The 26,055-nt window shown below is 37.9% G+C and overlaps 1 protein-coding gene across 3 annotated transcripts in view; it reads left to right on the top strand.

Moving 5' to 3' along the window:
- The window catches only part of EHBP1 (EH domain binding protein 1), a 350,991-nt gene that overhangs the window by 21,977 nt on the left and 302,959 nt on the right, over positions 1 to 26,055 (top strand). For all 3 annotated transcript variants that reach the window (XM_077766441.1, XM_077766440.1, XM_077766439.1), the window contains exon 2: positions 8,659 to 9,067. In XM_077766441.1, coding sequence (XP_077622567.1) covers positions 8,964 to 9,067 — 104 coding nt within the window. In that variant the 5' untranslated portion in view covers positions 8,659 to 8,963. The remainder of the gene's footprint in view (positions 1 to 8,658; positions 9,068 to 26,055) is intronic.

Below are 26,055 nucleotides of genomic sequence, written 5' to 3'. Positions count from 1 at the left end.
GCATTGCCCATGTGCCTAGCACACAATGTTGACAAGCAGTTACTGTCATCATCCACTTTCCAGTGTGACATGTATGAAGAAGTACTCAATAAGTTACCCTTATTCATTACTGACAACCAACTGCAGGATTTTGGCAGTTATTTTGCAAACTGTGATGCAAAGCTGGAGAAGAGGCATGCATAAGGTAGCTTTGTGAGTAACTAGGAGGTATGAGAATAAAAGAAGTTCAGCAGTCACCAATAGACTCCTGTTTTTGCTTTGTTTTTTTTTTTGTTTGAGGACAGAGTGAATATTTTAAAGATAATCAAGTCATGGCCTCTAAATATACATCTTTTTAGTATATGTTGTGTGAAGAAGGATGAACAAGTACAACATTCTTGTTTTCTACATGAAGCATATAATGCTTGTTATCAGGGAAGGGTACACACCTTAAGTTTTTGAAACGAGAAACGGGACACTGATAATGCCAGATAATTATTTCTCACCAAGTGTAACTTAGTACTATATTCAATATCTAAATTCACTAAATTTATTTCAGGGATAAGATGTCACAGTTTTTAATGTTAAGGATACCAGGATTTCTTTAGAAGACTGAACTATGGCACAAAAGCTCAACTCTTGCACAACAGTTGACTTTCTTTTTTTTGGAGAAAAATATCAGTGATTTGTTATTGGGAATATTTAAAAATAGCATGCAAAAGTTGCTACAAAAAATGAAGAAATTTCCAGCACGTCTCACGAAGTCCTTTTTGCTAACAGGCTATGTTCTGCTCTCTGTAAGCCTGGTCACTAATTTGGTGATTTGCTGTAAAAATAGAGTTCTGGAATGATACTGCAGCTCTCTCTGGCTTCTATGTTATTGCCCTTGCCCTGGAATTTTTTTTTTTTTTTCATCTTGGCTTGCTTAAGCAGATTGCCCAAACTGTGCATGGGTTTTGCCCTCTGAAAGCTGGGTTCATTTTCCATCTCTACTCATCTGGGACAAGCTTCTACAAGAGCGCTTCTTTCCTTTGGCCCATGTGTAATGCCCTGGTAAGTGGGGTTCCGCCTGATTTCAGCTTGCTATTGTTTTTTTTTTTTGCTCTATTTGAGACGGAAATGCTCTGATTTAACACCACATGGTGGATATTCAATGCCTTCCCAGATTGTGAATTCCTACTGCTTTTCTTTGCCTCTCCTGTCGAACCTTATTATTTCAAAAGACGTTAATTTTATTATCTTGTTCACATTAAATATAGTCATCCAGAATTATTCAGAGGGAAACACTGGCTGGATGCTGTTTCTGGTTACCTAGGATTTATTCCATTTTTTTGAAAACATAGAAGAAAAGAAGCAGAGGTTAGTCTACTCTTTATGATTGATCAAAGAGTCTTAACATTTCATGGGAAATGGCCAATCAATCTTGGTCAAGAATCCCTACTGATTTTGTAGGAGATAAATTTACTGAATTTAGCAAAAGCTTTCTCAGAAATGGCTCCTAATTCCAACTCAAACCTTTGCTGCAATGCTTCTAGTAATGGCCCGCTCATTTGTGATGTTTAAATATCTCATAACTGCACCTGCTTTCACATACACAGTATTTGTGCACTGTGACTTCAGTACTCCAAAATTATCTCAAGTAATTTGAAGGATCACGCCATGAGGATGGTGTAGACCGGCAAAGGTACACTAGAGTCACAGTTGTATTTAGCTGGTCCACAATAGGATAGCTGGGCCAATGGTTTATGGCTGTCATCCATCCTAATAATTAATGTCTGTGTGGTGTTGTTGCTAACATTCTGAGTCTCTACATTTTTAATATCATCAATGCCTGTAATAATTTTTGAGGATTTCTGAGCCTTCTCTTCATTCAATATATACTGCTCCAGATTAACAATAGAAGTCAGACCTACTGAATCACTAGAAGATGATCTCTGCAGACTTGCTTCTGTCTCTATCTGAATTTCAGGGCAGTAAGGATGCTCCTCTGTCTCTACCAACCTGGCCCAGGTTAGTCTTTCCTGGAAGTTGTGGAACTGGACAAAACTGGGGTTTTAGGATATAAATTAGTCTTGGAATTTGTGTCATTTCAGGTTTAATGTACAAAATTTCATTATGACTAACTGTATAACTTGTTCATGGGAAACTAGCATGGAAACTTTTTAGTTGAAAGATGGTTTTCTTCTTTTTTTAAATTAAAAACTTTTTTTTAAAGTTTATTTATTTTCAGAGAAAGAGAAAGCATGAGTGGGCGAGGGGAAGAGAGAGAGGAAGAGAAAGAGAATTCCAAGCATACTAGCTGTGTGGAGCCTGATGTGGGGCTCGAACCCATGAACCAGGAGATCATGACCTGAGCTGAAATCAGAGGCTTAACCCACTGACTCACCCAGGCACCCTTAAGTGTTTTTTTTTTTTTTTAANNAATGAGAAAGAGAGGGAGGGAGGGAGGAGGAGGAGGAGGGAGAGAGAGAGAGAGAGAGAGAGAGAGAGAGAATCTCAAGCAGCCTCCATTCTCAGATTGGAGACCAATGTGGCACTTGGTCCCACAAACCCTGGAATCATGACCTGAGCTGAAATCAAGATTCGGATGTTCGACTGAGCTACCCAGGTGCTGCAGCTTTTCTAAGCTTTCAGGTTTACCAAAGAACTTGGGTTCTATGATAAAGAAAAAATACTGTTTTTTAAAAGAATAAATATTAATTTATACGTATTTTGTTAAAATTATTATTTGAGGTTTTATAGTAGGTACAAATCTCAATATAAAAAATCCAGTTTTCAAGAAATGTAATTTCATTTTTTAATAGCTCAATTTCTATGTTAAGCTCTGATTTCACAAGGAGTGGCAGACACTTAATCATAGTCACTTTGGCAGGGACTGCATCTAAATTGAAGGAGTTTACACAGTATCAGAGTGTCAGTGGAAGCAGGTGGAGCATTTGATCCTCATTCCTCTTCTACCATGTTTGTTCTCCCAAAACTTCCAATCCGCATCTTTCCTCAATAGCAGCCCTTCCCACAGATTGCTGCTGGGTTAATCTTGGTTTATTAGCAAGGCCCCTTTAGGTTTGGTGGTTTCTGTTGCTTTCTGCACCCTTTTGGGAGTCTGGAAATCATTGTGTTGGGTTTTTAGAACCCTCATGGTAATATGTAAGGCTTCTCTGTCCCTTATGGTAGCTATCAACCACATGCGACTATTTAAATTTAAACTAATTAAGATTAAATATTAACCCTCCCATTTCTCAGATACAGTAGCCACATTTCAAGTGCTCAATAGCCCAAAGTGGCTAGAGGCAAGTATATTGGACAGCCAGTATAGTACATTTTGTTCATCACAGAAGTTCTATTGAACTGTCTTGGCTGGGCTAGACACACAGTTCAGCTTTTTCTTCTCTTTGGGGTCTTGCCAACCACCTTTGGCTCTAACAAGGAAAAGGAATGTTATCTCTCTGATTTCTCAGACTGCATAGATAGGTCCAGCTATTTCAGTTGCCCCTCTCCATGGCTTGTGCCAGGATAGAGTGAGACTAGGACTTACTGTCCTAAGGACCCACCAGCATCTAGCTTCTCAATACTTTCCTCCCGATTGTTCGTCTCCTTCCAGTTCAGGAAATCCATTTCTCATCTGTATGAAAGGAAGTATTACTATTGTCTATAGCAACACTATCCAATGGGAATATAATGCAAACCACATGTATAATTTACATTTTTCTTATAACAATGTTAAACAAGGTAAAGTAACAGGTGAAACTAATATTTAATGTCTTTTATTTAACCCAATATATCCAAAATATTATAATTTCAACAAGTAATCAGTATAAAATTATGAATAAGATATATTCCAATCTTTTTTTACATGCTAAGTCTTTGATATGGGTGTATATTTTATACTTACAGCATATCTCAATTTGAACTAGCCATAATTAAAGTATTCAGTAGTCACCTGCAGCTAGAGGTTATCATACTGAACAGTGTAGGTCTCTAATAGGATCCATTTCATTGCTCCCTAAAGGACTAGGATTTTGAAACTCAAAAGCCAGGGAAAAGTTCTCTGTTTCTCTTCATTCTGTTATATTCCTTTCCTGAAACAATGATCAAAGACCAGCCTAAATAAGGGTGGGTGTGATGCTGAGGGTGTATCAGGGTAGGGTCTAGGAGGAGAAAGGCCATAAGATAAAAAGAAGTATCTGGAAAAACAACTACTACAGAAACCATCAGTTAATACTTTAAAGTAGTAGCCTGCCACAGTGAGTATTTTTAGGACATAAGAAGTGCTGTAGGATTATCAGGAGTAAATTTGTTTATTATGGGTTTAAAATAATTTCATTAGCAGTTAAAGATTGCAGTAATATTTTATATAGTATAACTGCTATGGTAACTGGAAAACAATGCAAAAACCTGCAGTGCTATTATTGGGAGTAAATCTTATTACTATGACTAAGGCACAGATAAGTTTTTTAGTGGTTAAATCCTGCAGTAATACCTCTGACAATTTTACTGCAAAAACTGTAAAACCTAAAGATAAAATTTTTATCACCAGGAATGACAGTAATTCAAGCCTTTGGTTGCATTTCATTGACTAAAATCTCCATTTCAGAGGTTTCTGAAACAGTAGCAAAGCTGATTCATGGAAAATACTTTCTAGAATTTCAAAAGTGCCACAGCAAAGAAGATTGAAATTTTTGGGATTTCCACTTATTTCTTTGTGTTATGTCTTCACTGTGAGCTTGATAGAATTTAAAGGCAAAATCAAAATTATTCTGAATGTTGAATCTTCTGTTAAGTAAAACATCTATAAAATTTTGCAGTCAATGCCTGGATCAAATGGACAGGACAATTAAAATAATATACATCCACAGGTCTATTACTGCAGCTTAAGCCAGAGATGGAGGAAATGATAAATCAAGACCAGAGTAAGTAGGGGATTGGAAAAGGGTTTGAGGTGCAGTTTTTGTATGGAAGGGCAAGGGAGAGTCAGAAGGATGTGCAACACTGGTTGGTAGGGAGAATGGGGATTTTAAGAAAAAGGTATCATGCCAAAAGATCTCCACTAACAAATGGCACCAAAGGTGGTCATGAGGATTGAGGGTAAGTGAATTTAGGGTATTTCCTATAAAATCTTAAGTCCACATAAGTTATTGGTTTTCTGCTTTTGGTAATCACTGAGACAATAGGAAAGGAATAATGTTAAATGCACTGTTTCTTTAGTCATGAGGTACTATGTTTGGTAGCAACTAAGTATTGCCCAAGTATTCTTGAATAGTGGTTGTGTTTTTCTTGACTGTTTATGTTTGCTACCAGACACAATGGTGTACATTATTAATTACCATATAGTGACTGTTTTACTATGTATCAAGTATTTTACCTACATATCTTCCATCTTCTCAACATCCCAGAAAGGCAGGCATGGTTATTTGTTTGTCAGGAAAAGAAGCCAAGACTCAGAGAGGTTAAGTAATTTGTGTTATTTTCTTGCATGCATGCTAAACATCTGTTTATGAAAACTCCTTGAGAATAGGGAATGTATCTTTTATATACTATCAAGGGTATTTAATATGATCAATACTTAGTTGGTTTCAATAATTTTCAGCTAAGCAGATGAAAAAAAACCTTAAGATATTCTATAAGGAAGTTTCTTCAATAAATTCAGTTAGCAAACAGGTTATGTTAAAAAAGGTATGAGAGAAGAAGCTGTTTGGGGGAGCCTCTAGGAGCTAGCCTATGAACTTGAGCTCAGCAGCAGAACAATATCAAGGTCTGCACTTAATTTCTTCATTTTGAATCTTGGTCTCTTCTTAGCAACCGGTGCAGCTAGAATGAAAAATAAGAGTTTACATCCAAGAAAAATCCTTCCCCCAAAAGACAAGCTGTCCTCTAAGAAATTCTTTGTCAGTCTCTTGAGAAAGATTGTCTAGGGGTCCTATACACTCCTTCTCCTTCATTGCTTTTTTTTCCCCTCTTCCTTAAAAAAAGACATGTACTTAAAATTGATTGCTTTTAAGATAATTTCTCTATGATAAATCTCCCTCCCTCCCTTCCCTCCCTCCCTTCCTCCCTCCCTCTCTCTCTCTCTGTGTCTCTTTTTCCTGAAGACGGGAAAGAGTACTAAATGAAACCAGGTTGACCACATAAGAAAGTTTGAAAAGTTCTGAAGAACAATAATAAATGGAATGCAAAACCCTCCTGACCATCGTGTGGGTTGTTCCTGAAGGGCAACTTAGATTAAAATAATTTATGACCATTTCTATAAATTAGTCATTTAAAAAAACCATACACTTAAAGTCTGTTAATGATGCAGAATATATCACTATATGAGATCATAATGGCTGCAGGTTGTAGTGACTTAGTAAACCACTCAGGAAGGACACATGAGAACTCTAAGATGTACAGAAAATAAGAATCAATATAAATATTATGGTTATCTTAATATTTAAAGTTAAGACTGTAGCAAAATACATGATTATGATGTTCTTTTCTGTAAAGTGCCCATTATGTTCTTGTGGTATTATTAGATTACTTTCTTTGAAAATGGAAATATAATTAGATACTGGATTCAAGACCTGTCTCCCTATCTCTCCTGATTCTTCAGTCTTTCTCTCTCTCTCCCTTTTCTTGCTCTACTTGTGTGTATAGATGTGATCACTTCTCACCATCGCCCTCCTGCCCTGTTCTTCAAAGAGTCCTTCCCTAGATCCTGATACCTTGTAGGCTATTTTGTCCAAGCAGTCGGCTCTCCATCCATAGTAAGATTAACAATGGCCCTTAATTGTTTAGGGAACCCAACTTGTTTATATTCTTTTCATGTTATCATGTCTTTTTTCAAACTATATGGTGATAGCTTATAGGGTGCTCCTACTTCTCTGGCCATTCCTCCTCAGTCTCTTTTCCACTTTACTCTGCTTATTCCTTAAATGTTGGAATTCCCCCTCCCTCCAATATCATTCTTTGCCGTCTTTCTCTACATCAGAGATGTGTGAACTACCCAAAATTGAAAGCAAATTTTTGTCTTTCATGATAGGATATATTTTCCTCCTTTGGAGAGTGTTGCTTTCATCAAATTCTCAGAAACGTCCTTAGCTCTTTTTAACAAGGTTAAGCGTCCCTGCCCTGTTCACACTCTGCTTAGGTTATTTCATTCTCTTTGCCTATAACCACCCTTTTTATATGCCAGCCACTCCCGAGTTATTTACAGGGGAAAAAGACCACAGTGGGAGGGCGGGGGGAAGAGAAGAAAAGGAAACGAAGATTCAAGGAAATGTTAAAGAATCAGAACAAGAAGAAATTGCACTGTAAATATTGTTTCCAGCTCAGTTTATTGAATCCCGTTGAGGACCAGTAGACTGAATGTTAGGCGTGCGTTGTTGGCAGGGTCATTTACTTCAGTTTGTCAGGGGAAAAACCCCAAGAGTAATCGGGTGAAACCAAGGCCGTGTGCGCAAACACCCTAGTTGCTAGTGGCGGAGAAGGCGCACCCAGCTCCTAGGGTGGGGACAGGAGAGTACCAAAGAGAAAACCACAGCAGCCGCACAGCCCACAGCTACAGCTAACCCAGACCTGGCTCTACTTTCACTGTGTGGAGCTAGAAACCCCGCCCAGCAACCAGCGCGCCTTTGACGGACATCCAGTTTAATCAACCATCTTCCAGTTCACTATAAACACTCCTTACTCCTCCCGCCTATCGTTTCCGTCTCCAAGCCAATCGGAGGAGTGGGCGGGATCGTCCCTGGTGGGTTCCAATTTTTTTTTTAAAAAAAGGTAGACTGTGCGCCGCGTTCCGGCTAGGGGAAAAACACCTCCAAAGCTGGGGGGTGGAGCTCCTGTTATAGGCACCCAGATTGGCCAATGAGATGCCCTCGCTGCTCAAAGGCCCGGTCGCCGAGATGGGCGGGGCACGCGTGGTGCCCGGCCAANTTCGGGCATCGCCTGGGTGACAGGGACCGTGGGCGAGGTACCGCCTGCCACCGCTGTGGGGCAGGGGTCTGGGCTCTGTGCGTGAGAAGAGGAGGCTCTGGCGGACTGTTCCCTTCGGATGGGGGAGGGAGGCACCGCACCCCACTCTGTGCTCTTGCCCCTCTGGTCATTGCTTCACGCCCAGGCAGGAGTTTCCATTTCCCTCCGGTTGGCAGCAAAGGTGGAGAGCCCAAGTGGCCTGGAGCCCGGACATTGCCTTCCCTCCGCTTTGAGATTTCCCTCCACTCCTCTTTTCCCATCCATTTCCCCCCCTGTGATTGAACAACAGCATTCCTCCTTGCTCCTTAATTTGTTCCAAGCACATATTCAAAGACTGGAGGCTATTAATTATCGGCTGAAAAACAAAGTTTATTTTAAAATGTTCCACTCCTCCCTCTGACTGGCGGTGGACATTAAACAGCATCCCTAGACTTTCCCGCTCTGCTCGCCCTTCTGTGATGCTAGGAGGGGGAGGTAGGGCCCCGACTGGCGTTTCTCGATTGTTGTTGATGCTGATTACCTGGTGTGTTGCTCTACGTCCTCGGTGTGAATTGTAATTTCTTCCTTGACGTCTTGCATCCTTGATGTTACTGGCTTTTGAGGTTGGTGTTTTGTTTCATTGTTTGAAAAACATGCAGAGAACTGAGGTTGTCTGTTGCAGTGTTATCTAACATGGGTGGTTAGTCACTCCTCAAGCTTCTCTCATATTTTTCTCTTTGTTTTGCTTTACAGTTCTCCAGAATACACATCATATAGCCCCTGAGGTGGAATGGTGATGTCTTCATGAGGGAACCGCCTCTCATTCATACTGTCATGTGTATCATACTGTTCTTAACTGGGCCATTCATCTAAGATGGGATTTACCCTGTGAAACAGGGAGAAGACTTATGGACCCCAGACATCATTTGAAGTCGTAGTTGAGTTTTTTTTTTTTTTTCCAAGTACAGACATACATGCAAAGCTCCTTTCCTTTGGGCCCTCTGCTTTGTTAAAGCTGCTGTGTTGCTAACCCAGAACTGCTCAAGTGACTGATCATCATGGCTTCAGTTTGGAAGAGACTGCAGCGTGTGGGAAAACATGCATCCAAGTTCCAGTTTGTGGCCTCCTACCAGGAGTTGATGGTCGAGTGTACCAAGAAATGGTAAGACCTATCTGGGGGTAGAGTTTCCTGCGTTGTGGCCTAAACTCTGTGTGGCCTAAACCCTGCTTCTTCCGACAGCAGATGTACCTTTCTGTAGTGCAAGAGCGTACAAGCTGGGCAGGGTACAGATTACTCTAACAAGTATTGTGGTATGCACTGTTGCTGCGGGTACCATCCCAGTGGGTTTTAATTACTGCAGTTCAGAATGGCTCAGAGGACTGTGACTTTGAGAGCTTACTAAGTACAGTTGATTTGGTCTTGAGGTCTTTCATCAGTAGTGTTAGCATAACTTTGATGCTTTTATAATTTGAAGGAGGTTTAAAGAATGACTGTTGAATATTGAAAACATTCATATGTTGTACTGTAACCTATATGTGTTTTAATAAAGTTTTAATGTGGAAATCTATATTCTTGTGGGGTGGTGATAATCTGTTTTGTTCTTGATTTTCATTTTGGTTGGCTTAAATAATTTTTCATTATTTGAATAATGGAATGCCAGTCCATATAACCTTAGAAATTCTTTTGTTATATGCTTAGTCAGGCAACTGTATTTTATTTTAATTGCCTAATGGGAAACATTTCTTGGCCAGACTGAAGGAAGCAATTAGTAGTGCTGGCCTATGATCTGCTTCTTTCTACTTGAGCAAAGTAAATTTAGGGCTTTCTTTTCACTGCCTTGAATGGTAAGCAAGAATTCTTATTTAGTAGGAGAAAAAGAGTTAATCTTAAGCAAATGGTCCTTTGGGTTTTGATTTATTGCAGTGTTTATATAGTATCATTGCAAAAATAAGTCTATTTCATTGTCCACATGGACTTTATAGTCTCATGTCTGTATTACCTTTCTTTTTGAAACCCTTTTTATTCCATGAGAAAAATAACTTGCTCTATTCTAGAACTCTTATAGCGTATTTGAATATTTGGAAACTAGTTTCTGAATGCTTTTCTCTTGAACTTGTAAGGAATGTTATTTTATATGCAATTCAAGAAATGCATGCACTAATCACCTCCTTTACACTAGGCACTGTGGCTTCAGAGTTGAGTATGACATAATCCCTACCTTCAAGGAGCTCACAGTCCATGGTACTGACAGTCACGTAAATAACTTCACTGTGATAGGAACAATAATACAAATATATATGATGTAGGGATTTTCATCTGTCTTCATCATTTAACATTTGGGTATGATGATTGGGGACAGGTTATTTATTTCTCTGTGATTTAGTTTCCATATCTACAAAAGAAATTGTACCATTTCATAGGAAAGATTTTTGTGAAGATTAAATGAGTTAATACATGTAAAGCACTTGGAACAGTGTCAGGCGCATAGTAAATGCCCAGTAAATTCTATTATTACTTACAAAGTTGGCAGTGGAGGAAATAATTCTTTAAGGGAAGAGGGTATGATCTTGGGATGGCTTCCTGAGATCTGAGCTGTGTTTTGAAAGAATCATAGAAGTTGGCCAGAAAGCCAAGGGAGAAGAAGAAATGAAGGCTATTCTAGCCTGAAGCAACAGCCTATGCAAAAAGTTTGGAGGAATTAAATAGCATGGGATGTGCTGGAAATTCAAGCAGTGAAGTTTGATAATAATGGGGCTTAAAGTGCAGGATGGGGGGAGTGCAGTGGGATATGATGCTTGAGAGGCAGGCAGGATTCCAATCATGGAAAGTTATGTGCTTTGACTATTATACGTGGCTTGTACTTTATTCTGTGGGTGATCAGGGGGGAACATAGTGAAAAGTTTTGAGCGGAAGATACATTTGGTTTGTATTTTGGAAAAAAAAAATCACTTGGATGACCGCGTGGAGTAAGGATCATAGTGGAAAGGGTAACTGGAGGCAGTGATGTCAGGGTAACTGTTGTAGTAGGTAAGGTGAGGAAAAAGGCTTAGACTAGGCCAGTGCAAATGAAATGGAGAGAGAATAGACTGCAGGAACACTAAGGACACCAGATAGATAGGACTTGGTGGTCATTTCAGTCAGGAGTCTGCAAAAGATGGGGGTAAGGGAGAGGGAAAGGCCTAGACTGACACTCAGGTTTCTGGTTTGGAAGACTGGGTACTGCTAACCAAACTAGGGAATGAAGAGGATCCTCATTACAAGTATTTTTGAACTGGGCAGTATACTGGGAATATCACCGTTAAGTTGGTTAAATTTGAGTCTATTTTCTGTTTTTTAATTTTTAAATAGTTTATTGTCAAGTTGGTTTCCATGTAACACCCAGTGCTCATCCCCACAAGTGCCCTCCTCCATGCCCATCACCCCCCTTCCCCTCCCCCCCATTAAGTCTATTTTCTTAAGGGGTGTAGAACATATCAGGTGATTCTTTAGTTACAAAATCAGTTCCTTAGGGTGCCTGGGTGGCTCAGTTGGTTAAGCATATGACTCTTGATTTGGGCTCAGGTCATGATTGCATGGCTTGTCAGATCAAGCCTCATGTGGGACTCTGCTGGCAGTGTGGCAGAATTCTCTCTTCCTCTCTGTCTCTGCATCTTCCCTGCAGGCACTTTCTCTGTCTCTCAAACATTAAAAGAAGCTCACAAAAAAACAAAATCAGTTTCTTCCTGATAGTTTGCAGCATCACTACATTTTTTTCCTTTGAAAAGTGTCTAAGTTATTGTTAATGTGTCTCAATATGAAAGCAAGAATGAAAATTTAACTTGATTACAGTTAAATAGATGGCTTGATTATTTTTAGGGATGGCCATTATGGTATACCTATTAAATTAGGTTTTTATGTTAGGAAATGGCTCTAACACTAGAAATATTTGGATGTTCTAGTCTTTTCAGTTTTATAGTAGTAACTTCAAGTGTGGTACTTCAGGTGTTGAGAGGATAAGAAAATAGATCTGGTATAGGGAAGAAGGAATAAACTATAAAAAGAGAGAACAGATGCAGTCCATTGGGATTGTGTCTTTGAAGGTAACCTGTGTATATAGGTTCTGTTGCCTTTTAGAACCTTGTTACTTAAAATGTTTTGTGAGAAGCAGGAGTATTTGCAAGACGTGGGACCACCTGTTAGAACTGCTGACTTTCGGACCTTGCCCTAGACCTACTGAGTCACACAGTATGCATGTTATAGTTTAAGAAGCAGTATTTTCTTTTAGAGAGAGAGAGAGAGAGAGAGAGTAGGGGAGAGAGTGAATCATAAGCAGGCTCCATGCTCAGTTTGGAGCTGGACACGTGGCTTAATCTCACAACCCTAGGATCATGACCTAAATTGAAATCAAGAGTCTGACACTCAACCAACTGAGCCACCCAGATGCCCCAAGAGCCAGTATTTTGAAATAATGTTTCCAACCTTACCAAGTGTTCTCATGACTCCAGGATAAAGTATATTAAAAATATATTTTATATTAAGATATATGTTAAATATATATTCTGTGTGAATTTGAAACTCAAGGAATAAAGATGAAACTCAAGAGATTCAGGAAAGGCCTAGTGTGTTGATGGAAGAGGGTCATGGGAATCAGGGTATGTTTTTCAAGGGAGAATGTGTTATTTTTGTGATTAAGGCAAGGAGAATGTTTCCCCTGTTCTGTTGTCATGGCCATAGGGTATAAGCCTGGACATGCCAGATAACAGGATGAAGGTAAGAGTTTAAGGATCTTTTTTTAGATCTAGGCCATGAACAAACTCACACAGTACTTTACCTTTGATCAGAGGATGGATTCTATAGATTAGAAGATTTGGGGCTTCTACTTTCTCAAAGTTCTTTTCTCTCTTGTCTTACAGTATTTCACCTTTGCTCTGGCTGATGGGGTATGAGTTCACTTCCTGATTCTTTCATAGTGTAGTGGTTCTAGAACTTAGGTCAAGAACAAAAACCTGAATGACTTTTATTCATCTTAGAGAAGGTCACTATACTGTGAGGTCCTATTCCTCATCACCCCTTGATTGCCATGTAGAGGCTCTAGCAAATTTGGAGATGATAGGGGTTTATATCTCCTACTCTTATTGTTGTTCCCAAGTCATTTAATTATTAGTCTCACTTATTTAATGAAGCTCTTGGCAAGTGGTGAGACTGGCCATTGGGGATGAGTTTGAGGGAAAGAGACTGTGCTGTCTTTTCTTTCTTTCTTTCTTTCTTTCTTTCTTTCTTTCTTTCTTTCTTTCTTTCTTTCTTTCTTTCTCTCTTTCTTTCTCTCTTTCTCTCTTTCTCTCTTTCTCTCTTTCTCTCTCTCTCTCTCTTTCTTTCTTTCGCTTTTAGATCCTGAGAAAAGTCTTCACTATATGAGCTCTCAGCAGTTATTCAGGTATTTAAGGAAACTACTTGAAAGTTGGCAAGTTGTGGGACACCTGGGTGGCTCAGTCGGTTAAGCGTCTGACTTCAGCTCAGGTCATGATCTCACAGTTCGTGGGTTCGAGCCCCGCGTCGGGCTCTGTGCTGACAGTTCAGAGCCTGGAGCCTGCTTCGGATTCTGTCTGCCTGTCTCTCTGCCTCTCCCCACTCATGCTCTGTCTCTCTCTGTCTCAAAAATAAATAAACTATAAAAAAAAATTTTTTTAAAAAGAAAGTTGGCAAGTTGTGGTTATAATAATTTAGGTAACAACTCAGTTGTGGTAGGAGCTCCCCAAAACATGATGTGAACCATTATGTATGAACATATATCTACCTATATGAACATATTTCATCTAGATTTTTATTTTATTTAATTCTTAGTGATGGCATTCAGAAAGTATTTAAAGTACTATAAACTTTTCCCACAAAGGCATAAATATATTTATTTCTGATTTTCCATGTCATTTAAGGATTCCTTTTTTTCTGTTTTAAAATTTATATTTAATTATAATTTATTTAAAGAAATAGATAATATCACATGGCTCAAAATTCTAGAGGTACAAAAAGTGTGTGTGTGTGTGTGTGTGTGTGTGTGTGTCTTCATCCTTGAAAGTAACTCCTCATTTTCTTTATTACTTTGTGATCTCAGGATTTGAAAAGTTAAAAAAAAAAAAGCAGTTCTTCCTCATGCTTAAATTTGTGATGCTGGGCTGTTAGATAAAATGTAAACTCCTAATCTGATGTTCCAAGCTTTCTGTAACTGATCCAATGTAGTTTTCCAGTTGGATGTTAGAATGTTGCATGTACTTTATTAACTTGAGTTTATGATGGCCAAATTACATTAATAAGTATTCATTCAGATCCACTTCTTTGGATGGTTTCAGCAAGCATTTCTCTGTTGACCATTTAATGGAGTGAGTTAGAGGTACATCAGCTTTTGTGTACAGAACCTATACTTTTGAAGGACATTTAAAAAAAAAAGAAAAAAGAATTGGATGTAAGTTTGTTTTAGTGTGTTTTAGAAGTGTCTAGACTTTTGTGTCTGGAACACAGTAGAACAGGGAAGGATGATAAAGAGGTGAGGTCTGAGAGGTAGGGAGGGGTCAGATAATGTATGGCCTTGAGGGCTTTTGGATTTTAAGTGTATAGGAAGCCATTGGAGAAGTGTGGGCAGGGAAGTGATATAATGTGATTTATATTTTAAAAAGATTATTCTGGGGGTGCCTGGGTGGCTCAGTTGGTTGAACATCTGACTTTGGCTCAGATCATGAGTTTGAGCCCTGTTTTGGGCTCTGTGCTTACAGCTCAGGGCTTGGAGCCTGCTTCAGATTCTGTGTCTCTGTCACTCTCTGTCTCTCCCTTGCTTGTTCTCTCTCTCTCTCTCTCAAAAATAATCATTCAAAATTTTAAAAAACAAGATTATTCCGGATGCTGTGTGGAATATGAATTGTCATGAGTAAAAATGGAAGCAGGGATACTAATTAGGAGGCTATTGCAGTAGCCCAGGTAGCAAGGAGGTAGTGGTGGAGGTGTGAGAAATGATCAGATATATGTAGGTAACAAACATACGCTTCCACCACACTTTACTGAGGTATACCTTACACTATTGCATACAATAAAATGCATCAATTTTAAGTGTATAGTTCAGTAAGTTTTGACAAATGTATACACCTATGTAACTGGAAATAAGTTTTTTGAGGGTATAGTTAGTTGACAGGACTTTATGATGGATTATGTATGATGTAAAGTCAGAGATGGATCACTAAGAACTGTAGATTTTTGGCTGAACAACCAGATGAATGTGATGTTAATTATAGGGATGGGGAACACCTGGAGAGGAAAAGGTTTGGCATGAAGGGAAAATCAAGAATTGGCTCTGCTTTTCTTGGTGGAGATTTAATTCAGGTGGAGATTTAATTAAGCAGTTAATTACAAGAATCTTGAGGTCAGGAGAGAGAAGAGGTTGGAGTCTCTAAGTAAATAGAATTTATAACTATGGGGCTATAGGAAATTTCCTGTGGTGTTAATATAGATTACGAGGACGGAGGACTGAGCCTTGGGACACTTCAACATATAGAGGTGGGTAAGAAGAGGAAGAGCCAGCAAAGGAGATCTAAAAACAAGTAGTAGTAACGTAGAAGAAAAATTAGGAGAATGTATTCTCTGAGGAACCAAGTGCAAAATGTATCAGAAAGGAAGCGTTTAAGAAACGTTTAACTGTGTCAAATACTGTTGAGAGGTTGAGGAAGATGATAGTAACTTTGGCAAGGTGGAAAGAGCTGGTGACTTTGAGACATGGTTTCAGTGGAGAGGTAGGGATAAAAGCATGATTAGATTCGGTTAGGAGAAAGGAGGTGAATATGGTCAATGTAGATACTTCTCATGGAGAATTTTGCAATAAATCAGAGAACTAGGTAATAGCTGGAGAGGGACAAGGGGTCAAGGTATATGTTTCACATGGAAGATACTGCAGCATGTTGGAATGCTGATGGGAATGGTTGGTAAAGAAGGAAAAACTGATGGTGTGCTGGGAGAGGAGGTAACTTCAGGAAAGAAGTCCTTGAATAAGAGAACAGGAACAGGATCCAGTACCAGAGTGGAAAGGTTGAACTTAAGTAGAAGCAGGGACAATTCATTGTTAAAAGGAGGGAAGGCAGATGACATGGGTAGAGGTAGGTTAGTAGATTTGGTGCAGGAGGGTATGGACATTCTCTTCTGTTTTTTCAGGGAAATAATACTAGAGGTCATCAGCCAAGAGGGAGGTGACAGAGGTGTTGAAGGATTGAGGAGAGAGGAGGTGTTAAATTGTCAGAACAAGAATTGACTAGGGAAATGTAGAAGGACTGCTGGGTAGTGTAGTGCTGGACCTTCTTAACTTTGTGGTCATAAATTTAAAGTGAATGCAACCAGCAAATTTGGATATTTTAATTGAGCTATGTTCCTTATTTGGGTGCAGGCATAGAATAGGCAGAGTTGGGTTTAATCTGGGTTGGGTTTTGTTATAACTGAGAGAAAAAGGGCAAGGAAATTGAGACTGAGGACACAGGAATGCTTATAGTGGTGCACCATGGAATATGAGATGGAAAATGAAGAAAATAAAGACATGAACGGTAGGATGGTCAGTGAAAAAGTGAAGAGGATAATGCTTTTGATATGTCCAGGAGGTTGAATAGTTGTTAGGGTTGGGTTACCAGAGTGAATGAGGTGGTAAAATGGGAAGTAGAAGTCAGAGCAAGGTGTTTTAACTGTGGAGTATGTGGTTAATACTAATGACCAGATAAAGGTGGTAGCCTCCTTTGGATCACGATTGCTTATCAGTTAAAAAAAATAAGCACATGGGGTGTCTGGCTGGCTCAGTTGGTAGAGAATGCTACTCTTGATCCTCAGGTTGTAAGTTAGAGCCGCACGTTGGGTGTAGAGATAAATAAAATCTAAAAATAAATAAATTAATAAATAAGCACACATCCTCAATATGTTTTTTTAAATGTTTTATTTCTTTTTGAGAGAGAGAGAGAGAGCGTGAGAGGACAAGCACAAATGGAGGGGCAGAGAGAGAGAGAGAGGACTGGGGATCTGAAGTGGGCTCCACACTGACAACAGAGAGCCCAAAGCAGGACTCGAACTCATGAACCATGAGATCATGATTTGAACTGAATGAAGTCAGACACTCAACTGACTGAGCCACCTCGATGCCCCTTCAATATATTTTTAATTAATATTACATGTACATTAAATATGAATATACCTTAATTTTCTTTTTTAAAAAATAAAGTGGAATTTCTTCCTATATTTGAATGGGTCATCTTTTGTACTATGAGATTATAGCTGTTAGGGTGTAACAGTGGCAGTTGGTGATTGAGGTGGAATGGAGGAATAGATTTTTGGGATTGAAGACGTTGGTCAAGGAATTTATAGGCTAAAGTATGGGACAAATGATCTCTGTGGCTCTTGAAGTTGCCAAGACTAGTTGTAGGAGAAATGGTTAAGAGAGAGAGTCAGGTGCTGAATTCTGAATGAAGGAAGGAGAGGTAAGGCACAACGTTTTACTTTGCAGAACTTCGTGTTACAAGCTGTGTGGATCTTGTACCCCTTATTCCTTGAAAGGAAATAGGCCAGTCTTCTTTTGCATGTGATACTTTACTAGATAACAACTTGATATATTATTTTGTTAGTAATTTTAGTGTTTATGGACTGTTTTTTTTAAACTGGAATTGTTACATGCAGTATTTTATCCAGATTTTAAATACTTATTACATGTGAAATTCAGCTTTACAAAAGTTCAATTGTGGTAGCTTCTTTAAGGAAAATAGTAAAGATACTTTGTGCCATAATTTGATATTGTAGTGCTTATATCACAATTGCCTCCACACCAGATTTAGTAACCCCTAGATTGCTGACACACTTTGGCCTGGTCCAGGCTGCTGCTTTTGTAAATAAAGTTTTATTGGAATATGGCCATGACCATTTGTCTATAGCTGCTGTCACACTAAAATGGCAGAATTGAATAGCTGCAACATAGACTGGGTGGCTGCAGAGTTTAAAATATTTACTCTCTGGCCTTTTAAGAATAAGTTTACTGTCTTCTGCTCTAAATCATTGGAGTTATTTGTAGCTACTGTTTGTGGAATCTAGAGTCTGGTACCTTTCTGTCTTCTCTCTGCCCAACTACAAACTATCAGTTTAACTTATTGTAGTCTAACTTTATAAGAATGGAGGAGAGCCCACTTGTACCTGCCTTCCAGCTATAGAAGAAACTTTACAATAGCTTTAAGGAACATTTATATCTGTGTATGTACAAAAATATATTTTCTGACTGTGTGACCTTGGACAAATTACTTAACCTCTTAGTACTTCATCTATAAAATGGTGATGATACTAACAGTATTTCCAGTGTAAAGTTGTTTTGACAATTAAGTGAAATAATACTTGTAAAGTGGTTAGAACAGTGACTGGCATACAGTAAGCACTCAATAAATGTTACCAATTGCTATTGTTGTCATTATCTGATTATTTAAGCAATAAGTGATGCAGAGAACTATCTAGACAAAAGGATAGAGTAAGCCAGAAGACTGAAAATATAACCTGAGCATTTAAGAGTGTTAGAGAAAGATGAACTAGCACGAAGTTTGTAGTGACCCTAGAGGTGGGGGTACACCAGAGAGCATGCTAGGAAGAAGCACTGTGCCGAAATCAAGTTTTGGCAATACTTTGGCTTTTGGGAAAAAGAACGACATTATTTTTGCCTCTGGAGCAAAATCAGTTCATATGGTGTGTGAGTTTGGTTTTATTTTATTATTTTTTTAAATTTTTATTTTTGAGAGAAAGATGGCAGGAAAGGGGCAGAGAGATGGAGAGAGAGAATCCCAAGCAGGGTCTGTGCTGTCAACACAGAGCCCACTGCGGGTCTTGAACTCACAGAACTGTGAGATCATGACCTGAGCTGAAATCAGGAGTCAGATGCTTAATTGACTGAGCCACCAGGTGCCCCCAAATCAGTTCATATTCTTATAACTTTATTTACTTTTTAATAATCACTTCAACTGAATAATGTGGCTAAGGAAACCAATTGAATTCATCTAAAGTAGAATTAATTTGCTAGCATTTTTGTGTGTGTATCCTATGGTGATTATTTATTATATTTAGGATATATTTCCTTATGATAATTTTTATTAAAGAAATTTTTTTCCCTGTCATAATTTTTTTTAATGAACCCATTTAGTACATTGTATCTTTCAGTAATGTGCAATTCCCTTACCTTAATTTGGTATCAAGTTTTGGCTTGTGTATTTGTTTTTAAGTTTATTTATTTATTTTTGAGAGACGGCACAAGTGAGGGAGGGGCAGAGAGAGGGAGACAAAGAATCCCAAGCAGTCTCTACAATGTCAGTATGTAGCCCATCGCGGGGGCTTGAACCCATGAACTGGGAGATTGTGATCTGAGCTGAAATCAAGTTGGACACTTAGCCGACAGACACCCAGGTGCCCCTTGGTTTATGTATTTTTTTTTTAAATATTTTTATTTATTTCTAGGAGAGAGAGAGAGAGAGAGAGAGACAGCGTGAGCAGGGGAGGGTCAGAGAGAGAGGGAAATACAGACTCTGAAATAGGCTCCAGGCTCTGAGCTGGCAGTCAGCACAGAGCCCGACGCGGGGCTCGAACCCATGAACTGCGAGATCATGACCTAAGTGAAAGTCGGACGCTTAACCGACTAAGCCACCCAGGCGCCCCGGTTTATGTATTTTAAAGGCTGATTTTTAAAATGAAATTTTAAGGGATTATTTGAAGAAATTCTACTCTTAAGATTTTAGTTTCACATTAGCTTTGCAATTAGAGGCTCAGAGAACTTAAAACTAGGCATTTCTAGAAATGTGCTGTTGATGTATCAAATGTGTTCTAATTTTGTGGAAAATTTCAACAAAAGAGCTACTGAAGTAGTTCACTGCACGATATAAAAATAGTCCAGTGTACTGAAGGAAAAATTGCACAGGCTTTTTGAACTGAATGCTCAGTAGGAATGTTCATATTCTGTATCAGGACTTTTGCATATTTTGTAAAAGGAGTAGAAATGAGTTTATGAAATGGGGGCTATAGAATTACAACAGGATATTAGTTTATGTTTGTCTTCTTTATTGCTATTATAGTGATATTTTCAGGCAGGTTTGCTAATAAGTACCTAAAGATTTTCTTCAGTAAATTTGTTCTATTAAAACATTTCTTTTTGTCATTAACCCTAGTGTTATTTTAAAAGTACTTTTTAAATGAGAAAACAATTAAAAGATTGACTTTAAAGCTCAATTAACAATGAAAGCATTGACCTAAATTAAAGAAGTTATCACTTTAAAAGTGTATACTCTGCCCATGTCCAAAAGAGTTTGTCCACTTAAGAATTTAAAATAACACTGTGTTGACTAATTTAGGGATATAAATAGAACAGAGATAGTCTTAGAGGATCAGAGAATCCATGTTACTAGACACTTAAGAGGAGTTACCATTGGACACCAGACTTGGTTCTCAGTTTATTGGCAGCTGAGGCGAAAAGGAAAGCACATTGGCTCAGGTAGTATTTCTTCTGGCTAAAGAAAATGTCCAAATGCTTTTGCAGAGGCTTTTCTTAGAACTTAATTCAAAGAGGATTTTTATTATGAGGGGAAAAAAAAAGGGTATGACATTGGGTAAGTCTCCAACTACAAAAGATTCAGACTGTTAAATTGGATAAAGTTTACCTAGTTTTCTGATCATCTAATTTAAATCATAGGTACAACTTGGAAAATTTGTAAGAATGGATATTTAACATAAATCATCAAGTTCTGTACTGTCCAGTACAGAAGCAACTAACCACCTGCAGTTATTTACACCTAAAATTACCTTAAATTTGATGAAATTTAAAATTTAGTTTTTCAATCATATTAGCCACATTTCAAGTGCTCACTAGCCACATGTGAGTAGGGGCTATGATACTGGACAGTGCAAGTATGGAATGTTTCCATCATCACAGAAAGTCTTACTGGACAGTTCTGCTTTAGTCATTTCCTCTCAAACTAGCTGATTTAAGAATCTCTGGGTACTTTGCAAATATGGAGATTTCCATGCCCATTAGAAAGCCCGAGTTTGTAAGGAATGGTGCTGGTAAGTTTGTCATTTTAGAAGTCTCCTGATTGCTTGCTTAAGATCCATCATCATTAAGCCAGGTTTTAGAACTATCATATATGATTCTTTCTCAGATATCTGTCTGAAGTAAAGCTTTGGCAGATCCTGGATGACAATTCCTGTTGGTACTCCAGAAATGTTAATCAGTTGAAAATTTGAATTGAATTTTTCATTTTTTCAGCAGTTTTTGTAATGTATGTGTGTTACAAGTGAGAGTAATGTACTTTAGCTATGCCACATGTAAGGCTGTCAAGATAATATAAACATTTGGATAGGTTTATTGATTCAGTTGAAAAAAAAACCTGTTTTACAGGAGCAAAAACTATTGGAGGATAGCTAATAATATAATAATTTTTTGCATAATTTTTTTATGCGAAGTTTTGAAATTGCTCAAGTGCTAGTACTGTTATATGTCCAGGCAACATTTCGGGATCTGCCGATTTTTTTTCTTTGAGGTGTATCTCAATTCTCCAGTTTTTCTTTCTTTTCTTTTCTTTCTTTTTCTTTCTCTCTCTCTTTCTTTCTTTATGTTTAATTTTGAGAGAGAGAGAGAGAGAGAGAGAATTAGTGGGGGAGGGGCAGAGAGAGAGAGAGAGGGAGACACAGAATCCAAAGCAGGCTCCAGACTCTGAGCTGTCAGGTCAGGACAAAGCCCAGTGTGGGTCTTGAACCCACAAACTGTGAGATCATGACCTGTGCTGAAGTCCATTGCTTAATTGACTGAGCCACCCTGGCTCCCCTTGCTACAGTTTTTCTGTTGCTACTGTCTTGGCAGCATCGTTTGTCATCTTTTGCAAAGATCTTGGTTTCCAAACTGTGTACTGAGGAGGCCTGAAGGCACTGCAGAGAACTCTACAGGTGTGCCAAAAGATGGAAAAATTTTGAGGGAGATGACAGCAACATCTTTTGGAAACCACACACACTATACTTGAGGTAGTTCATTTTCAAAATGGGATTGGTACATTCCTTTCATTGATACCATATTTTTACAAAGCTGAGTTTTGGCTGTTGCTATTATGAAAAGCAGGTACTATGTGAAAATATATATGGAACAGGAAAGAGGAGGGCAGTATCTTCTGTAGTTTGAGAAGTTGTGCAGTGCCCAACACAGGTGTCGAGTTGTTAGGGCATATATTCTTCTTAAGTTGTTTGGACCTGACTACTTAAACAGAATGGTAGGTGTTTCCTTTGGCCTACAAAAAAAAAGTACTGACACTTTAAGGGGCTTATAAACCCAGAAAGTTTGGGACCCTATGGTATAGGCTTTTATGATAGCCCTTAACACTTTCCTAGCCCGTTCTGGTCCTTTGTTTATATTACTGTGTTAGTTATCCTTCTAAACTGAACCTTCCAGATATCCTGTTAGGATACTATTGGTATGGTAATTTTAATCTCTTAAACCTACCCTTATTTTATTTTGGCACTTTTTCCAACTGTTCCCCTTAAGCTTCCCAAATCTTGTTTAACCACACACAGTAGTTACTTTGTTATCTTTCATACTTCTCTGTCCTCCTCCAAAAATCATTAAATGTAATGAGCATGTAATAAAACTGTATCTCAGAGTAACTTAATTGAAGCTGAGTTTATTCTTGCAAAAATTGGTTTAGAGATTGAGATTAATGGTTCAGCTTTATTTTGAAGAGTACTCTAACTTACAAAATAATCTTTTAAAAATTGGTTAGTTCATTTATTTAAAAAACTTTTCATTGAAATTATTATAGGTTTACAGAAGAGTTGCAAAGATAGTATAGACAGTTCCTGTATACTCTTACCTAACTTGCTTTGGGTAAAATTAGGGTGAATAAATTTACCATGGTCATTTATCAAAACTAAGAGATTAATGTTAATACAATATTGTTATGCCAAACTACAGTCTTATTTGGATTTCACCAGTTTTTCCACTAATAATCTTTTTCTGTTTGAGGATACAATTCAGAATACCATATTACATTTAGTTGTCACATCTCCTTAGCCGCTCTAATCTATGGCAGTTTATCAGCCTTTCCTTGTTTTTCATGACCTTGATAGTTTTGAAGAGTTCTGATTAGGTGTTTTGTAGAATGTCATTCAAAGTTGGTTTAGGGTTTTTCTAATGATTAGAGTGGACTTAGGGATTTGAGGAAGATAACCACAAAGGTGAAGTGATTTCATCACATCATATCAGAGGGCACATGATAGTAGCATGAGTTTTTACTGGTGGTGTTCACTTTGATCACTTGGTTAAGGTAGAGTCTGCCAGATTTCTCACTGTAAGTTACTATTTTGTTGTTGTTGTTGTTTTTATACTCAACTTGTTAGCAGCTAGATACTGAGTTCAATATAGACTCATGAAGAGGGGAATTTAGTTCCATATCCTGGAAGGACGAATATCAAAGGATTTGTGCACATGTGTTAAAGACACCACAAAATTAACAAATTTTGGAGGGGAGATAACTTGAGGTTTTGTAAACATCCTATTTCTCTTTATAGTTTCAAACACTAATAATAAATTCTTTGGTAGATTTGGCTGCAGCAATTATTACTGTATTCTAATGATGATATTCTGTTTCCTTTAGTCTTCTTACATTTGGAATTCCATTGGAAAGATGTGACTTTTCTCATTTATTCAGTTAGGTATTTACAAATAGCCTTTTAATTTAGTTATCATCTTTGGTACTAAGTTCTAACAGGATGTGTATTGTTGCAGCACTCTTTCTTTTTTAAAAATAACCTTTTATCTTGAAAGAATTTCAGTCTTCTAGAAAAGTTGCAAAATTAGTACAGAGAATTCCCATATACCTTTCACACAGATTCCCCAAGTGTCAACTTTTATCACCCTCTTTTGCTTTATCATATATGCTTTATCATTGTCTTTTGCTCTCTCCGTATGTCATTTTTCTCTTAACATTACCTATGATGCCCCTTTACCCATAAATACTTAAGTGGGTATTTTTTTAAAAACAAGCAAATTTTCTTAGGTGGCCATAGTTTAGTTTATCAAATCAGAAAATTGACAATGATACAGTACTGCTTCTTAATCTGTAGACCTAATTCATATTTCTCGAGTTATGCTAATAGTTCCATTTCTAGCAACAGGATAATGTGTTTTTCTAAATCAGAATCCAGTCCAGAGTCATATGTTACATTGAACTGTTTTATCTCTTTACGTTCCGTTTGTTATTTCTTTCTTTCTTTTTAAAAGTTTATTTATCTTGAGAGAGAGAGAGAGAGAGGCACGGAGGGGCAGAGAGAGGGAGGAGAGAGAGAATCTTAAGCAGGCTTCACACCCATCATAGAGCAAGATCTCATGACTGTGAGATCATGACCTGAGCCAAAATCAAGAGTTGGACACTTAACCGACTGAGCCACCCAAGCGCCCCTCTTCACTCTCCTTTAGTGATAGAGTTCTTCAGTCTTTCTTTGTTTTTCATGACTTTGATACTTTTGAGGAATGTTCGTCAATTTGAGTTTGTCTGTTTTTTCCTCATGATTAGGTTCAGATTATGACTTTTTGGCAGGAATGCCAAAGTGATTCTCACTGTGTACTCACTGCATCATATATTTGTATGTACGTAAATATCCTATTCCTTACCAAACTTTTAGCATTCAGTGTGGTTATACTTTTGATTCAAAACAGATAGCTTTATTTCTTTTTATTTGTATTTTGCTTTAGAAAATCCCCATTCTTGGGGCACCTGGGTGGCTCAATCGGTTGAGCATCTGACTTCGGCTCAGGTCATGATCTCATGGTTCATGGGTTCGAGCCCTGCGTCTGGCTCTGTGCTGACAGCTCAGAGCCTGGAGCCTATTTCTGATTCTGTGTCTCCCTCTCTCTCTGCCCTTCCCTTGCTCATGATCTGTCTCTCTCTGTCTCTCAAAAATAAATAAGTGTTTAAAAAATTAAAAGAAAAAAGAAAACCCCATTCTTGTTGAGTTAACTTATAAATTAATGAATTTTAATGTGGTTCCCAAGTAAGAACTATTTTTAAAGAAGTTTATTTCCCGCATCCCATGTATCCTTTTCCCATCGCTGTATCCTTTCCCTCTTGTTCCACCCAACACCCGAATGTAACTAGTTTCGTTATTCTGGGTTGTTTCTTCACCTACTTTTTAACAGGTTTATTGAGATATAATTCATGTACTAAACAGTTCACCCTAAGTGTTCAGTTAATTGGTTTTTAATGTATTCTTAGAGTTGTGCAACCATGATCACCATCTAATTCTTTAGCATTTTCATTGCNCCCGCCTTCTTCCACTTGCCCTGTACTACTACCCCACCCCTGCTCTGGAACCTGTAATCTGCTTTCTGCCTCTTTATATTTGCCTATTGGAGACTTTTCATGTAAATGGAATCTTAACTTTATGGTTTTTTGTGACTGGTTTCTTTCACTTATAATGGGTTTTAGGGTTTTTCCATGTGTGTCATGTATCAGTACTTCATTCCTTTTCATTGCTGAAAATAATCTGTAGTACGAATATACTGCATTTTATTTATACTAAATGAGTGTTTAGGTTGTTTCTACTTTTTGACTATTATTAATAATGTTAATATGAACATTTGTGTCTTAAGCATATACCTAGAAATGGAACTGCTAGGTCATGTGGTAATTTTGTTAACTTTTTGAGGAGTTGCTAAACCATTTTCCAAAGTGGCTACATCATTTTATATTCCCACCAGTGGTGTATGAGGGCTCCAGTTGCTCTTTATCCTCACCAACACATCTTTTTGTCTTTTAGCCATCCCGTAGGTGCACAGTGGTATATCATTGTGATTTTCATTTATGGTTCTCTAATTGCTGGATGATGTTTAGCCACAGTGTTTTCCTGGGTTTAATGGCCATTTATTTTTTGTTTTTTGTTTTTGTTTTGACAAATGTGTATTCTTTTGCCTATTTTTATTTGGGTTATTTATCTTTTTAGCATTGCATTGTAAGAGTTCTTTATGCATTTTACATATAAGACACTTATCAGGTTTATGATTTGCAAACATTTTATTTCTTTCAGTGAGTTGGTGAATATCTTTTCACTTTCTTGAATGGTGTCTTAATGATGCACAAATGGTTTTAAATTTTATGAAGTCTGAT

Source organism: Crocuta crocuta, unplaced genomic scaffold (assembly GCF_008692635.1).
Source record: "Crocuta crocuta isolate KB4526 unplaced genomic scaffold, BGI_CrCroc_1.0 scaffold113, whole genome shotgun sequence".
In the NCBI taxonomy this organism is placed as follows: Eukaryota; Metazoa; Chordata; class Mammalia; order Carnivora; family Hyaenidae; genus Crocuta; species Crocuta crocuta.
The sequence above is the reverse complement of the archived record's forward strand: the minus strand, read 5'-3'. Positions and strand labels throughout refer to the sequence as shown.